The sequence below is a fragment of the Ranitomeya imitator genome, chromosome 2, assembly GCF_032444005.1.
Source record: "Ranitomeya imitator isolate aRanImi1 chromosome 2, aRanImi1.pri, whole genome shotgun sequence".
NCBI lineage: Eukaryota > Metazoa > Chordata > Amphibia > Anura > Dendrobatidae > Ranitomeya > Ranitomeya imitator.
This window is the reverse complement of record NC_091283.1, coordinates 639082211-639100042: the sequence shown is the minus strand read 5'-3', so window position 1 is coordinate 639100042 and position 17832 is coordinate 639082211. Positions and strand designations below refer to the sequence as shown.

At 42.0% G+C, this 17832-nt stretch overlaps 1 protein-coding gene across 2 annotated transcripts in view; it reads left to right on the top strand.

Annotated features, from left to right (window-relative positions):
• LOC138665367 (involucrin-like) overlaps positions 1-17832 on the top strand; it is a 44120-nt gene that overhangs the window by 13503 nt on the left and 12785 nt on the right. The window contains exons 4-5 of one of the 2 annotated variants that reach the window (XM_069752790.1): positions 1927-3015; positions 5468-5584. In XM_069752790.1, coding sequence (XP_069608891.1) covers positions 1927-3015; positions 5468-5584 — 1206 coding nt within the window. Of the gene's footprint in view, positions 1-1926; positions 3016-5467; positions 5586-17832 lie in introns of both variants that reach the window. The other variant, XM_069752791.1, reaches the window with a different exon arrangement.

The window sequence follows — 17832 nt, the reverse complement described above, 5'->3', positions numbered from 1 at the left end:
GGGGAGTGAACTAACAACAAGTTACTGACAGCATTGTTACATTTCATAAAATATACAACATGTTAACCGCCCAGTAACAAAATATCACAGATGCTAACTGCATTCACGAGAAACACTATAAAAATATTGCCATGTCTAATTTTTCATTGAGACCTATAGGTCCTTGGGCGCCGGTTTTTATAATCCATCTTGCTTCTTCCTGCAAGAGGAGTTTGTCATGATTCCCTCCCTGTGGAGGATATTTAACTATTTGTAGTCCGGCAAACCGCAGCAATTCAGGATCCCCATTGTGTCTCTCATGCATATGATTAATAAGACGCATCGACCCCTTTCTTGATACTAAGGAATGGTAGTGTTCCCGAAATCTCGTTGCCAGAGGACAAATGGTTTTACCAATGTAAAAATAATTACATGGGCAGAAAACGGCATACACAACAAATTTGCTTTTACATGTTATCAGATCACTTACTCTGTGGACAATAGCTCCTATTCTGATTGGATTGCACAGTAAATGCAAATGACAAAATCTGCAGTTATCACGCTTGAAATTCCCCTTTGGTAAATCTTTTTTCAACCAGTTGTTGTGAACTGGGAGTAACCGATTGTGGACCAGTAAGTCACCCAAATTTTTAGAGCGTTTGTATGCAAATTGGGGGTTTAGAGCTGTCAGCTCTGATTAATCTTTGTCGCCTTGAAGGATGTGCCAATTTTTTCTGATGGCAGAATGAATCTGCTTACTTACCGGACTATGTGTGAAACTAAATGTAAAGGTTTTAAATCTATTTTTTTCTTTCATGCGACCAGTGCTCTTATTTTTTAGTAGCACATCATTCTGCGACAATTTATCAGCTCGTTTGATAGCCTCCTCTACAACTCTGGAGGGATATCCTCTACTCAAAAAAAGTTTTTTTTAATTCCCCAATTTGCTCTTTATATGAATCATTGTTATTATTGATCTTCTTAAGTCTAACCATCTAGCTGTACAGAATACCTTTCTTTGTGTGAACCGGATGTGCACTATCGTAATGTAGTACATCATTCGTTGCTGTAGGCTTCCTAAACACTTTCGTGTTGATTTGTCCATCAAGGATCTCTATTTTTACGTCGAGGAAATCTAGAGAATTTTTTCCGAAACAGGAGGTGAACCGCATATTCTCTTTATTGGTTGTGTTTAGTGTGATCACAAATTTTCAAAGTCTCGTTCTGTGCCATCCCAAATGATGAATATATCATCGGCAAAGCGCAGGTACATTTTTATGTGTTTTAAAAACGGGTTGTCTGCGGCAGTGATGTATTTTTCCTCGAATGCAGCCAAAAATAAATTGGCGAAAACACATGCCACCGGCGCACCCATTGCGGTCCCGGTCTTTTGTAGGAACCACTTGTCAATGAATTTAAATGCGTTATGGGATAACACAAACTCGAGACTTTCCAAAACAAAAGAGAGGAAACCTGAATCTTTTCCAGTGTTATGTAGAATTTTTTTCTATTGCTTCTATGCCCTGTTTCTGGGGGATTCTCGTATACAAATTTACGATGTCGATCGATGCCAGAGAGAAACTTTCTTGCCAGTCTATTCCTTTTAATGCCAACAAAAAGTCTCCACTATCCTTAACAAATGATGGTATTTTTTTCAATAGGGGTTTTAACTGCCAATCAAGGAATTGGGAAAGGGGTTCCGTAAGATTCTGATTCTCACAGTTGAAGTATATCTATGATAAAAATTACAGACCTCTCCATTCTTTTTAGGTGGGAAAACTTGCAAAATCGGCATTGTATCAAATACTTACTTTCCCCACCGAATGTAAGAATTGGTCAGAGGAGCTGAATTCACAAAAAAGCTAAATGTAACTGAAAGGAAAAAACCTGCACATCATGATGTGCCATTTTTCCCCTGTTTTTAAACTTTTTCATTGTATATTACAGATTACTGTTATGGCAATTAAATAATGAGGACTGTGCAGTCCATGTTCAGGATGAATCTCCACAACCTGGACAAATAGAAATCAGTATGGCATATAGTGGAAATGTACATATTGAAGAAATGGGTGAAAGTGATGATGCGGAATACCAACAAACAAGTGATGAAGAGCAGCAAGGAAGAATAGATATTGGACAACAGCAAGAATTTGGGGACATTGGACAACAACATGTGGACATCGGACAACAGCAAGAAGTTGGAGACATTGGACAACAAGTAGATATTGGGCAACAGCAAGAAGATTGGGACATTGGACAACAGCAAGTGGATATCGGGCAACAGCAAGAAGATTGGAACATTGGACAACAGCAAGTGGATATTGGACAGCAGCAGGAAGTTGTTGACATTGGACAACAGCAAGTGGATATCGGGCAGCAGCAAGAAGATGGAGACATTGTACAACAGCAAGTGCCTATCGGACAACAGCAAGTGCCTATCGGACAGCAGCAAGAAGATGGAGACATTGTACAACAGCAAGTGCCTATCGGACAACAGCAAGTGCCTATCGGACAGCAGCAAGAAGATGGAGACATTGTACAACAGCAAGTGCCTATCGGACAACAGCAAGTGCCTATCGGACAGCAGCAAGTGCCTATCGGACAGCAGCAAGAAGATGGAGACATTGTACAACAGCAAGTGCCTATCGGACAACAGCAAGTGCCTATCGGACAGCAGCAAGAAGATGGAGACATTGTACAACAGCAAGTGCCTATCGGACAACAGCAAGTGCCTATCGGACAGCAGCAAGAAGTTAGAGACATTGGACAACAGCAAGTGGATATTGGGCAACAGCAAGAAGATAGGGACATTGCACAACAGCAAGTGCCTATCGGACAGCAGCAAGAAGTTGGGGACATTGGACAACAGCAAATGGATATCGGACAACAGCAAACAGCTGACGATATTGGATCAATGCAAGATGCATATATTGAAGACATGCTAGGAAGTATAGATTTAGAACAATTGCAACAAGGTATTGAACAAGTGCACGATATGGATCTTGGACAAGAGCAAACTAATATTGGACAAGAGCAGTAAGTAAAACTGAATTCTATAGTTTTGTTACCTTTGAATACGGAACTCTCTGCTGCATGATATAATTGTAGACTTACTGAAAAAGTGCACAGAGGGCCTGAATGTCTTTCTTGAAAAATATAATATTACACTTTATGGGCACTAGATTCTCTGATAAGCCTTTGACCCAGGGAACTAGTTTGATATGACGTTGGGAATGAATTTTACAATATTCATGTAAAAAAAAAATTCAAATAAAAAATAGGGATATACTTACCTTCTGATGGCCCCCGGAGTCCTCCCGGCTCTCAGCGGTGCACGCGGCGGCTTTCGTTCCCAGGGATGATTTGCGCGAAGGACCTTTGTGATGTCACGGTCGCGTGACCGCGACATCATCTCATCCCTGGGAATGGAAGCTGCCGCGTGCACTGCTGAGAGCCAAGAGGACTCCGGGGGCCATCAGAAGGTAAATATATCCCTATTTTTTATTTTAATTCTTTTTTTTACATAAATATTGTACCCAGGGCCTGGAGGAGAGTCTCCTCCAGACCCTGGGAACCATCCGGGACCGCTCCCTGCACCATATGGGGCGACCTCAGAGCTCCGCACACGCCGTATAAGACGACACCCAGCGTATAAGACGACCCCCGACTTTTGAGCAGATTTTCAGGGGTTAAAAAGTCATCTTGTATGCCGGAAAATACAGTCATTTACCTAAAGGTACCGTCACATTTAGCGACGCTGCAGCAATATATAGACAATGATGCCGATCGCTGCAGCGTTGTGTGGTCGCTGGAGAGCTGTCACACAGACAGCTCTCCAGCAACCAGCGATGCCAAAGTCCCCGGGTAACCAGGGTAAACATCGGGTTACTAAGCACAGGGTCGCGCTTAGTAACCCGATGTTTACCCTGGTTACCATTGTAAAAGTTTAAAAAAAACAAACAGTACAAACTTACATTCCGGTGTCTGTCACGTCCCCCGGCGTCAGCTTCCCTGCACTGTGTCAGCACCGGCCGGCCGTAAAGCAGAGCACAGCGGTGACGTCACCGCTGTGCTTTGCTTTACGGCCGGCCGGCGCTGACAGTCAGTGCGGGAAGCTGACGCCGGGGGACGTGACAGACACCGGAATGTGAGTATGTACTGTTTGTTTTTTTTTACTTTTACAATGGTAACCAGAGTAAACATCGGGTTACTAAGCGCGGCCCTGCGCTTAGTAACCCGATATTTACCCTGGTTACCAGTGAACACATCGCTGGATCGGCGTCACACACGCCGATCCAGCGATGACAGCGGGTGATCAGCGACCAAAAAAAAGGTCCTGATCATTCCCAGCGACCAACGATCTCCCAGCACGGGCCTGATCGTTGGTCGCTGTCACTCATAACGATTTCGTTAACGATATCGTTGCTACATCACAAAAAGCAACGATATCGTTAACGCAATCGTTATGTGTGAAGGTACCTTAAGACATGTACAGAGCATTGAGTTTGTAGGACACTATTTACTTTCAAATTTTGGTGGGCCACAGGTATTGTTCAATTTCACACCTTGGTCGGCCAATGTTTATTTTTTATACATCACTAATTTAATTAAACTGTACTAATTCCAACTGCCATGCTAATGTGAGGAGACCATTACAATACGGTTTAAAATTGGGAAAATCCCCAAATTAAATGGGTTTCATATACTGATGCGTCTTTTTTTTTCACTGAAAAAAATACGCAGCAAAACCTGATAACCTGCTCTTTTACTGCATTTTTGCACTTACTCTTTGCTTTCTATGGGTGAAAAATGCTGCAAAAATGCTGACAAAGCGTGACATGCTGCCGTTTGGAAAAACACAGCTGTTTTCCAACTCAGTCAGAAAAAAACAATATCTGTGCAAGAGTTTTCTGAAATCTAGTAAATTTTGCTAATATTGTAAAACTCAGCTTAAAATTTACATTAAAAAATGCAGCAAAAACACAACGTGTGAACATAGACTATGATTCTATTATATTACATATAAGGGTCCTGACTATGGTATAAGATAGAGCTATGATGCTCTCTTTCTGGTAGGTCACTATGGTTTATCACTAGTGATGAGCGAGTATACTCCTTGCTCGGGTTTTCCCGAGCACGCTCGGGGGGTCTCCGAGTATTTGTTAGTGTTCGATGCTTTAGTTTTCATCGCAGCAGCTAAATGATTTACAGCTAATAGCCAGCCTCAGTACATGTGGGGGTTGCCTGGTTGCTAGGGAATCCCCACATGTATTCAAGTTGGCTAATAGCTGTAAATCATTCCGCTGCTGCAATGAAAACTAAATCTCCGAGCAGTCATAAATATTCGGAGGTCACCCAAGCGTGCTCTGGAAAACCCGAGCAACGAGTATACTCGCTCATCACTATTTATCACTAATCTTATTGAAATGTAAAATTTTACATAATATCAAAATATAAGAAGATTCTGAAAACATTTTTGAATCCACAGGTCAGAACTATCTGATGACTCACATTTAGAAACTGGGGGTGATGAGGACTATTCAGCCAAGTTTTCCTTCATAGTGGATGTGAATACAGGACAACTCTCAGACTCTACAGGACCTATGTGAGTTTACTTTATTAACACGGTCTGAAAAACACTGAATACACAATTCTGAATCACGGAGTGACTCTCCAGTATTCTCTTACTGTTTCGTCTTTTAAATTACTTGACTGTAGGTAAAGCTTTTTTACAAGAACAATCAGTAACAATGGCAAAGTCAAAATTACCACTGTTCATTGAAGATGATTAATTGATATTTAATAATGAAGTAAACTGCTTCCCGATGTGCAATCAATTAGTATATCACATGTCAGATGCCGCTACTATGGAGCTGAGCCCTCGCCATTCCAGGGAGATGTCAACTGTACTACAGGGCATTCGCAGGGTGCCAATGGGTTGTCAATGCAGTACATCCCAGGGGCCTGCTGAAGGCCTCCCAGGCTGCCACATTAGTCCTTTTATGAATGTCATTTTCACTATATACCAGAGTATTGCAATATATACAAGAAACTATGACATTACCCAGGCTCAGTAAGACAAGTAAAAAATAAAACAGGGTTTTAAAAATATAAAGAAAAAATTACAAAACTTCAAATCGCCCTCTTTGCCCCCGTGTAATAATAATATAATCTAAGCAGATTTGGTAACATCACATCCATAAAAGTCTGATCTATCAAAATAGAAAATTAAGTAACCTGTATGTTAAATTTCGTACAGAAAAAAAAAAATTTCAAAATAACAGACTTGTGTTTTTTTGGTCAACGCACCTCTTTAAAAATGCAATAAAAAGCTCTTAAAATGTCATACTGTATGTAGCTCAAAATGGCATCAATAAAAATGCCAACTTGCCGCACAAAAACAACTCCTGCTGAAGGGCCATCGAAAAATGAAAAAGTTACGAGTAACAGAAAATGTCAACACAATCTATGTATTTTTTTTCAAATTTGTTTTCACCACTTTAAATAAAAATGTAAAAAGATTGTTATCACCTTAATTTAGTCATGAGTAAGACTGCCTAGTGCAGTCGAAACGCGTCAACAGGGTCATGTCGACGATGTAAATTTTTCTTTTGTATGCACCATATTTTCTTTTGAAAAAGAAAAGGAAAATCCAATCCTGTTGAGCCGAACTCCAATTTTATCTATTATCACCGTAATTGTACAGACCTGAGAAATTCTGTTGCCAGGTCACTTTTACTATATAATGAACACTGTAAAAAAAATAAACACAAAAAAAACATGCGTTCGCCATTTCAATTCACTAATGTTTTTTCCCTATTTTCAGTACATTGTACTGTTAAATAAATGATGTCATTTAACCCCTTAGTGACCAGGCCAAATTTTTGAAATCTGACCAATGTCAGATTCCTGGCAGGACAGGAATGAAAGTGTATTTTTACCACCTAAATGTCACTAACTTCTGAACAGGCCACTGTAGCTGGTAGACTCTAAGGCCGCTAATTGGTCATATATTGCCATGGCAAACATCAGGACCACACAATCATGCTCTTATGGTGCCGATGGGCTTAAAGAGGAAGCCCCCACACTCTGTTAACCATTTATATGATAGAAACAATATCTCAAATACAGATATCATATTATGATACCACACAACAGGCCCAGAAAAAGTAACCGGAACCAAGATGAATGGTATCGTCTGGAGCTCCTAAAACGTCTCAAAATAACAAAAAATTGGAGCAAACAACCAAAGTATATAAAATATATCAAATTTTATTAAATACCATTTAAAATAGCATATCAATACAATATACCACACAGAGCAAAAATAAAGGGTTAATGGTGCACCTTAAGTGATGGCACCCCCTGGACAAGAACATAGAGCCACTATATCATGTGTGAGTCACACAATGAAACAAAAGCCGTAGAATGCCCAGTGCATTGAATAACAAAGGCTAGCTGATACAATCTCCTAGGTCACAGGTAAATGGATCCCTCCATATTAAACAGCACAGTGGCTATGCAGTAAAAAGCACCCAAGACCATAAGTGGACCTTACCTATATTCCCGTCCATGGGGATACCCACGCGCCCCTACGCGCGTTTCACAACAGCTTCCTCAGGGGGCGAAGTGATAGTCCAAGTTCCCCACCTCCTTCCTTAAATAGCCACCTGGTGATCACCATAAGCGGCGCATGTGGCCGAGGCAGGCGCAGCAGAGCTGCATCACTCTGGCGCCATCATGGCGCTGCGGGTCACGGGGAAAGCCCCGATGACGTCAATGACCCGCACGCGTCACTAACAGGCGCCGGCGATGATGCCGCAACCCACGACTACACCGGAGACATGCGCACTAGCATCACAGACGTTCCAACCCTCCCATAAGAACACATCGATACCTCAATGCGAAGTTTAACCCTATCCGATTTAAAGAATCCCGGTAGTATAATAATTCTAAACCATATTAAAACAATTAGCAACACGTGAAAAAGTGACAGTGCATAAGGTGATATCCAGACAATACATATCACATATAATAATATGACCATTCGTGTAAGTACAGTCCAATACATAATTTGCACATACAAAAATTACAATACAACAATAGAATATTTGTTTGCCAAAATACAGAATTGCCGAATCCATATGGTGTTTCCAAAAGTGATTTAGGTTTGGTGATAATGGGAGACGTATTCCTCCAACAGTAACCATAATTCAGGTGAAAACTAGATAAATGTAAACAGATAGTATTAATACAATAAAGAAAAAGAAAAGTAAAGAAAATACTATTGAAATAAAAAATAAAAAATAATAAATAATAATAAAAATAAAAAATAATAAAAACAAGGGGAGGGAAAAGGCAAAGGTCTAGAGATGACACCGAACACTACAAAAACGATGAAAAACTCAACTGCTCATTAAGGCCCGCTGGTGTCATTGTGTCTAGAGTCACGATCCAACGGCACTCTTTTTGTGTAAGAATGCGAACATAGTCCCCACCACGTGTACCCAAATGTACACAGTCAATCCCCCATACTTTCAAATCCCCCGCATTACACGTGTGTTTCAGCCTGAAATGCTTGGGGATTGTTTTTAAGGAGTCCACGTCGTCCACATCACGCGCGGCCTCAATATCTCTCACGTGCTCGCGAGTGCGAACACGTAACTCACGAGATGTTAAACCAATATATACCAGATTACAACTACATTTAGCGTAGTATACCACATGTGTGGTGGTACAGGTTATATATTCTCTAATCTCAAATGTTCTGAGGCCGCTCGATAATGTGAAGGACGTGGACCTAACATGATTTTTGCACGCCAAGCATTTTCCACACGGGAAGAAACCTTGCCGTTTCCCCCCGGAATTGAAAATAGATGTGTTTTTGGGGACATAGTGACTAGCCACAAGTTCATCCTTCAGATTTCTGCCCCTACGTGATGTCATTAGAGGTCTAATCGAGAGTTGATCACACAAAGTAGGGTCAGTCATTAGGATTGGCCAATGTTTAGTAAGAATTCTCCTCATAGTGTCCCATTGTTGGTTATATGTGGATATGAAGCGAATTGCTCCCTCTCCACTTTTTTTGTTCTTACTCTTATTTTGTTCAGCCAAAAGGACACTACGGTTCGTTGCTTTTGCTCTAACATATCCTCTCCTAATACTCCTATTACTATATCCCCTATCTCTAAATCTCTGCCCAAGGTCCATAGCCTGTCTTTCAAACAATAGATCTGATGTACAAATCCTCCGTGCCCGGAGAAATTGACCAGTGGGGATGGCATTAATTGTAGACTGAGGATGTGAGGAGGCCGCATGTAGGAGTGAATTGACGGATGTTTCTTTACGATATAGATCCGTATGTATAGATCCATCGTCATGTACCCTCAATTCAACATCCAAAAAAGAGATACTACTCCTATCAAAATTATAGGTAAGTCTGATGTTGGACCTCGCACAATTCAATCCCACCATAAACTCACTAAGTTCAGAGGCAGAGCCCTGCCAAATAAACAAAACATCATCAATAAACCTAAACCATCCCAGGATTTGGGGAGCGGCATGTGCGCCATCCAAGAACAAACCCCTCTCCCAAAAACCGAGAAAGAGGTTTGCATAGGAGGGCGCACACGCCGCTCCCATTGCTGTACCCCGCTTCTGAAGAAAGAAGCGGTCCTTGAATGTAAAAAAGTTGTGGGTGAGAACGAAACGTAGGAGGTCCAACACCAGCTTACGTAAATCAGCTTCCAATTTACTGTTCTCAAGGTAAAAACGTGCGGCCTCCAAACCATCCTCATGATCAATACTCGTGTAGAGCGATTCGACGTCCGCCACAACGAGAAATGCGTCAGAATCAAGGAAAATGCCATCTAGTCTCCTCAGGACGTCCGTCGTGTCCCTGACATAGGAGGGCAGCGTTTCCACCTGAGGGTGCAGATAATGTTCAATGAACTTGCATATTGGATCGCATAGCCCTCCAATGCCAGAGACAATCGGACGTCCTGGGGGAGAAACAGGATCCTTATGGACCTTGGGCAAGAGATAAAAGGTCGGGATAACTGGACACTTGATAATCAATCCACTCAACGTTTTTTTTAGAAATGACCCCTCTCTCATATGCCATCTCCAAAATACATAGTAACTCCTCTCTAAATACTGATAGAGGGTTCTGAGATAGCTGGATATATGTATTCTTATCCCTCAACTGTTTGAAGGCCTCCCTCTCATATTTCTCCACCGGCCAAATGACGACATTCCCCCCCTTGTCAGCTGGCTTTATTACGACATCATCAAGTAATTTAAGTTCTTGTAAAGCCCTCCGTTGTACACCTGTAAGGTTATCCCTCTTTCTGCTATTCATAACCATCTTAAATTCCTCCGTCACCATCCTAGTAAAAATGTCAACCTGTGGGCACAGTGACAACGGGGGAAATGTCGTCGATTTAGAAAAAATTGGCGGCGGTAAAATACCTGCAGATTCCCGTAAGGACTCTCGTTCCAAATCCTCCAAAGTGTCTAATACTTCTTGATCTGTAATGGTTCTCACATCCTGTTCCACGGCTGATCTGTTATGGAGTTTACGCAGAACCAGCTTCCGAGCGAACAAATGTAGATCTTTTAGTGCTACAAAAAAATTAAAGTTGTTAGATGGAGAGAAAGATAATCCAAGGCTCAATACCTCTTTTTGAGTTTCACTCAACACATGAGAGGATAAATTTATCACCTCCAATGCGTTGGTCTTGGCTTTTTTATCAATCGGTGGAGAGGTCGGTATCTTCCTTTTCGAATTTTTCTTTCCACCCCATTTGGTTTTATTGTCCCTTGGATAATCTCTTCTCTCCCACAATGTCCTAAGGCCATGTGATTCATGATTCTTGTCCTCAACCGAGGACATAGAGGAGATAGAGGTAGATCTCCCCCTCGAATAGTGTCTATTTTCAATCCTATTCCTTTTCCATTTATAAATTTGATCGTTCTGGAAGTCTGAATAATCACGTTGACATTTTCTGGTTTTACCCTCAACAATCTCTTTTTCCCACTTCTGCTGATCAGCGTCAATTTCACCCCTCAGTTTCAACACTTTCTCTTGGGTCAGCTGTACATTGATATTGTCTTGCAAGGTTTTCAATTCACCATCAATGTCCCCCAGAGACATCTCATTGGAACCAATAAGTAGTTTGAGAAACACCTTAGAGCACTGAGAGGCAGCACCCTCCCATGCTTTAATAAAGTCTTCATTTGTAATGGGGAAAGAGGGAAAAACCTGGACTCTTAGGCCCCGTGGAATCAGACCACATGCAACATACTTTTCTAAGAATGCCTTATTCCACCATAGGCGTGTACGTTTTTTGAGCAGTTCCTTATATCTTTTAATCAATTCAACGTCATCTCTAGACCTTTGATCACCAAGGGCACCGGGACCCCCATCAAATACTCTGTTTAATTGTGTACGCCATGTTTTCTCACGATCACGGAAGTCCATCTGATCTGAGATAGATGCTGTGAAAACACAGAGAATTAATAGAAACAATATCTCAAATACAGATATCATATTATGATACCACACAACAGGCCCAGAAAAAGTGCCCGGAACCAAGATGAATGGTATCGTCTGGAGCTCCTAAAACGTCTCAAAATAACAAAAAATTGGAGCAAACAACCAAAGTATATAAAATATATCAAATTTTATTAAATACCATTTAAAATAGCATATCAATACAATATACCACACAGAGCAAAAATAAAGGGTTAATGGTGCACCTTAAGTGATGGCACCCCCTGGACAAGAACATAGAGCCACTATATCATGTGTGAGTCACACAATGAAACAAAAGCCGTAGAATGCCCAGTGCATTGAATAACAAAGGCTAGCTGATACAATCTCCTAGGTCACAGGTAAATGGATCCCTCCATATTAAACAGCACAGTGGCTATGCAGTAAAAAGCACCCAAGACCATAAGTGGACCTTACCTATATTCCCGTCCATGGGGATACCCACGCGCCCCTACGCGCGTTTCACAACAGCTTCCTCAGGGGGCGAAGTGATAGTCCAAGTTCCCCACCTCCTTCCTTAAATAGCCACCTGGTGATCACCATAAGCGGCGCATGTGGCCGAGGCAGGCGCAGCAGAGCCGCATCACTCCGGCGCCATCATGGCGCTGCGGGTCACGGGGAAAGCCCCGATGACGTCAATGACCCGCACGCGTCACTAACAGGCGCCGGCGATGATGCCGCAACCCACGACTACACCGGAGACATGCGCACTAGCATCACAGACGTTCCAACCCTCCCATAAGAACACATCGATACCTCAATGCGAAGTTTAACCCTATCCTCCGCCGATTTAAAGAATCCCGGTAGTATAATAATTCTAAACCATATTAAAACAATTAGCAACACGTGAAAAAGTGACAGTGCATAAGGTGATATCCAGACAATACATATCACATATAATAATATGACCATTCGTGTAAGTACAGTCCAATACATAATTAGCACATACAAAAATTACAATACAACAATAGAATATTTGTTTGCCAAAATACAGAATTGCCGAATCCATATGGTGTTTCCAAAAGTGATTTAGGTTTGGTGATAATGGGAGACGTATTCCTCCAACAGTAACCATAATTCAGGTGAAAACTAGATAAATGTAAACAGATAGTATTAATACAATAAAGAAAAAGAAAAGTAAAGAAAATACTATTGAAATAAAAAATAAAAAATAATAAATAATAATAAAAATAAAAAATAATAAAAACAAGGGGAGGAAAAAGTCAAAGGTCTAGAGATGACGCCGAACACTACAAAAACGATGAAAAACTCAACTGCTCATTAAGGCCCGCTGGTGTCATTGTGTCTAGAGTCACGATCCAACGGCACTCTTTTTGTGTAAGAATGCGAACATAGTCCCCACCACGTGTACCCAAATGTACACAGTCAATCCCCCATACTTTCAAATCCCCCGGATTACACTTGTGTTTCAGCCTGAAATGCTTGGGGATTGTTTTTAAGGAGTCCACGTCGTCCACATCACGCGCGGCCTCAATATCTCTCACGTGCTCGCGAGTGCGAACACGTAACTCACGAGATGTTAAACCAATATATACCAGATTACAACTACATTTAGCGTAGTATACCACATGTGTGGTGGTACAGGTTATATATTCTCTAATCTCAAATGTTCTGAGGCCGCTCGATGATGTGAAGGACGTGGACCTAACATGATTTTTGCACGCCAAGCATTTTCCACACGGGAAGAAACCTTGCCGTTTCCCCCCGGAATTGAAAATAGATGTGTTTTTGGGGACATAGTGACAAGCCACAAGTTCATCCTTCAGATTTCTGCCCCTACGTGATGTCATTAGAGGTCTAATCGAGAGTTGATCACACAAAGTAGGGTCAGTCATTAGGATTGGCCAATGTTTAGTAAGAATTCTCCTCATAGTGTCCCATTGTTGGTTATATGTGGATATGAAGCGAATTGCTCCCTCTCCACTTTTTATTGTTCTTACTCTTATTTTGTTCAGCCAAAAGGACACTACGGTTCGTTGCTTTTGCTCTAACATATCCTCTCCTAATACTCCTATTACTATATCCCCTATCTCTAAATCTCTGCCCAAGGTCCAAAGCCTGTCTTTCAAACAATAGATCTGATGTACAAATCCTCCGTGCCCGGAGAAATTGACCAGTGGGGATGGCATTAATTGTAGACTGAGGATGTGAGGAGGCCGCATGTAGGAGTGAATTGACGGATGTTTCTTTACGATATAGATCCGTATGTATAGATCCATCGTCATGTACCCTCAATTCAACATCCAAAAAAGAGATACTACTCCTATCAAAATTATAGGTAAGTCTGATGTTGGACCTCCCACAATTCAATCCCACCATAAACTCACTAAGTTCAGAGGCAGAGCCCTGCCAAATAAACAAAACATCATCAATAAACCTAAACCATCCCAGGATTTGGGGAGCGGCATGTGCGCCATCCAAGAACAAACCCCTCTCCCAAAAACCGAGAAAGAGGTTTGCATAGGAGGGCGCACACGCCGCTCCCATTGCTGTACCCCGCTTCTGAAGAAAGAAGCGGTCCTTGAATGTAAAAAAGTTGTGGGTGAGAACGAAACGTAGGAGGTCCAACACCAGCTCACGTAAATCAGCTTCCAAATTACTGTTCTCAAGGTAAAAACGTGCGGCCTCCAAACCATCCTCATGATCAATACTCGTGTAGAGCGATTCGACGTCCGCCACAACGAGAAATGCGTCAGAATCAAGGAAAATGCCATCTAGTCTCCTCAGGACGTCCGTCGTGTCCCTGACATAGGAGGGCAGCGTTTCCACCTGAGGGTGCAGATAATGTTCAATGAACTTGCATATTGGATCGCATAGCCCTCCAATGCCAGAGACAATCGGACGTCCTGGGGGAGAAACAGGATCCTTATGGACCTTGGGCAAGAGATAAAAGGTCGGGATAACTGGACACTTGATAATCAATCCACTCAACGTTTTTTTTAGAAATGACCCCTCTCTCATATGCCATCTCCAAAATACATAGTAACTCCTCTCTAAATACTGATAGAGGGTTCTGAGATAGCTGGATATATGTATTCTTATCCCTCAACTGTTTGAAGGCCTCCCTCTCATATTTCTCCACCGGCCAAATGACGACATTCCCCCCCTTGTCAGCTGGCTTTATTACGACATCATCAAGTAATTTAAGTTCTTGTAAAGCCCTCCGTTGTACACCTGTAAGGTTATCCCTCTTTCTGCTATTCATAACCATCTTAAATTCCTCCGTCACCATGCTAGTAAAAATGTCAACCTGTGGGCACAGTGACAACGGGGGAAATGTCGTCGATTTAGAAAAAATTGGCGGCGGTAAAATACCTGCAGATTCCCGTAAGGACTCTCGTTCCAAATCCTCCAAAGTGTCTAATACTTCTTGATCTGTAATGGTTCTCACATCCTGTTCCACGGCTGATCTGTTATGGAGTTTACGCAGAACCAGCTTCCGAGCGAACAAATGTAGATCTTTTAGTGCTACAAAAAAATTAAAGTTGTTAGATGGAGAGAAAGATAATCCAAGGCTCAATACCTCTTTTTGAGTTTCACTCAACACATGAGAGGATAAATTTATCACCTCCAATGCGTTGGTCTTGGCTTTTTTATCAATCGGTGGAGAGGTCGGTATCTTCCTTTTCGAATTTTTCTTTCCACCCCATTTGGTTTTATTGTCCCTTGGATAATCTCTTCTCTCCCACAATGTCCTAAGGCCATGTGATTCATGATTCTTGTCCTCAACCGAGGACATAGAGGAGATAGAGGTAGATCTCCCCCTCGAATAGTGTCTATTTTCAATCCTATTCCTTTTCCATTTATAAATTTGATCGTTCTGGAAGTCTGAATAATCACGTTGATATTTTCTGGTTTTACCCTCAACAATCTCTTTTTCCCACTTCTGCTGATCAGCGTCAATTTCACCCCTCAGTTTCAACACTTTCTCTTGGGTCAGCTGTACATTGATATTGTCTTGCAAGGTTTTCAATTCACCATCAATGTCCCCCAGAGACATCTCATTGGAACCAATAAGTAGTTTGAGAAACACCTTAGAGCACTGAGAGGCAGCACCCTCCCATGCTTTAATAAAGTCTTCATTTGTAATGGGGAAAGAGGGAAAAACCTGGACTCTTAGGCCCCGTGGAATCAGACCACATGCAACATACTTTTCTAAGAATGCCTTATTCCACCATAGGCGTGTACGTTTTTTGAGCAGTTCCTTATATCTTTTAATCAATTCAACGTCATCTCTAGACCTTTGATCACCAAGGGCACCGGGACCCCCATCAAATACTCTGTTTAATTGTGTACGCTGTTGTGAATTCTGTGGCTGAATTCACTCCTGTGGTCACAAGTGGTACTGCAGCTTCTGAGCTTCCTCCCTCAGGTGTTCTGGTGAGCTCGTTAACTGCTTCATTACTTAACTCCGCCTGATGCTGCTATCCTTGCTCCTTGTCAATGTTTCAGTGTTGGATCTGAGCTTCTCCTGATTGTTCCTGTGACCTGCTGCTCTGTATAGCTAAGTGCTTTTTGCTTTTTTGTTGCTTTTTTTCTGTCCAGCTTGTCTTTTGTTTTGCTGGAAGCTCTGAGACGCAAAGGGTGTACCGCCGTGCCGTTAGTTCGGCACGGTGGTTTTTTTTTGCCCCCTTTGCGTGGTTTTGCTTTAGGGTTTTTTGTAGACTGCAAAGTTCGCTTTACTGTCCTCGCTCTGTCCTAGAATATCGGGCCCCACTTTGCTGAATCTATTTCATCCCTACGTTTTGTCTTTTCATCTTACTCACAGTCATTATATGTGGGGGGCTGCCTTTTCCTTTGGGGAATTTCTCTGGGGCAAGTCAGGCCTATTTTTCTATCTTCAGGCTAGCTAGTTTCTTAGGCTGTGCCGAGTTGCCTAGGTAGTTGTTAGGCGCAATCCACAGCCGCTTTTAGTTGTGTTTAGGATAGGATCAGGTGTGCAGTCTACAGAGTTTCCACGTCTCAGAGCTCGTTCTTGTATTTTTGGGTATTTGTCGGATCACTGTGTGCGCTCTGATCGCTAAGCACACTGTGTTTCTGGATTGCCTTCATAACACCTGTCATTAGCAAACATAACAGTACAAGGAGCCAACTAATGATTCTCAATAGAGGGAAAGAAAAAGTTCTGACATCATTTTTTTTTTTTTTCTGCTCTGTGTTCACTTTTTTTTTTTCCCCTAGACATTTGGGTGATTCTGGACACAGGTGTGGACATGGATATTCAGGGTCTGTGCTCTTCAATGGATAATCTCGTTATAAATGTACAAAAAATTCAAGATACTATTGATCAGAAATCTATGTTAGAACCAAGAATTCCTATTCCTGATTTGTTTTTTGGAGATAGAACTAAGTTTCTAAGTTTCAAAAATAATTGTAAGCTATTTCTGGCCTTGAAACCTCATTCTTCTGGTAATCCTATTCAACAGGTTTTGATTATTATTTCTTTTTTGCGCGGCGACCCTCAAGACTGGGCATTTTCTCTTGCGCCAGGAGACCCTGCATTGAGTAGTGTCGATGCGTTTTTCCTGGCGCTCGGATTGCTGTACGATGAGCCTAATTCAGTGGATCAGGCTGAGAAAAATTTGCTGGCTTTGTGCCAGGGTCAGGATGATATAGAAGTATATTGTCAGAAATTTAGGAAATGGTCAGTACTCACTCAGTGGAATGAATCTGCGCTGGCAGCTTTGTTCAGAAAGGGTCTCTCTGAGGCTCTTAAGGATGTCATGGTGGGATTTCCTATGCTTCCTATGCCTGCTGGTTTGAATGAGTCTTTGTCTTTGGCCATTCAGATCGGTCGACTCTTGCGCGAGCGTAAATCTGTGCACCATTTGGCGGTACTGCCTGAGGTTAAACCTGAGCCTATGCAGTGCGATAGGACTATGACTGGAGTTGAACGGCAGGAATACAGACGTCTGAATGGTCTGTGTTTCTACTGTGGTGATTCCACTCATGCTATTTCTGATTGTCCTAAGCGCACTAAGCGGTCCGCTAGGTCTGCCGTCATTGGTACTGTACAGTCCAAATTCCTTCTGTCCATTACCTTGATATCCTCTTTGTCGTCGTTTTCTGTCATGGCGTTTGTGGATTCGGGCGCTGCCCTGAATCTGATGGATTTGGATTATGCTAAACGTTGTGGGTTTTTCTTGGAGCCTTTGCGGTGTCCTATTCCATTGAGAGGAATTGATGCTACAACTTTGGCCAAGAATAAACCTCAATACTGGGCCCAGCTGACCATGTGCATGGCTCCTGCACATCAGGAAGTTATTCGCTTTCTGGTG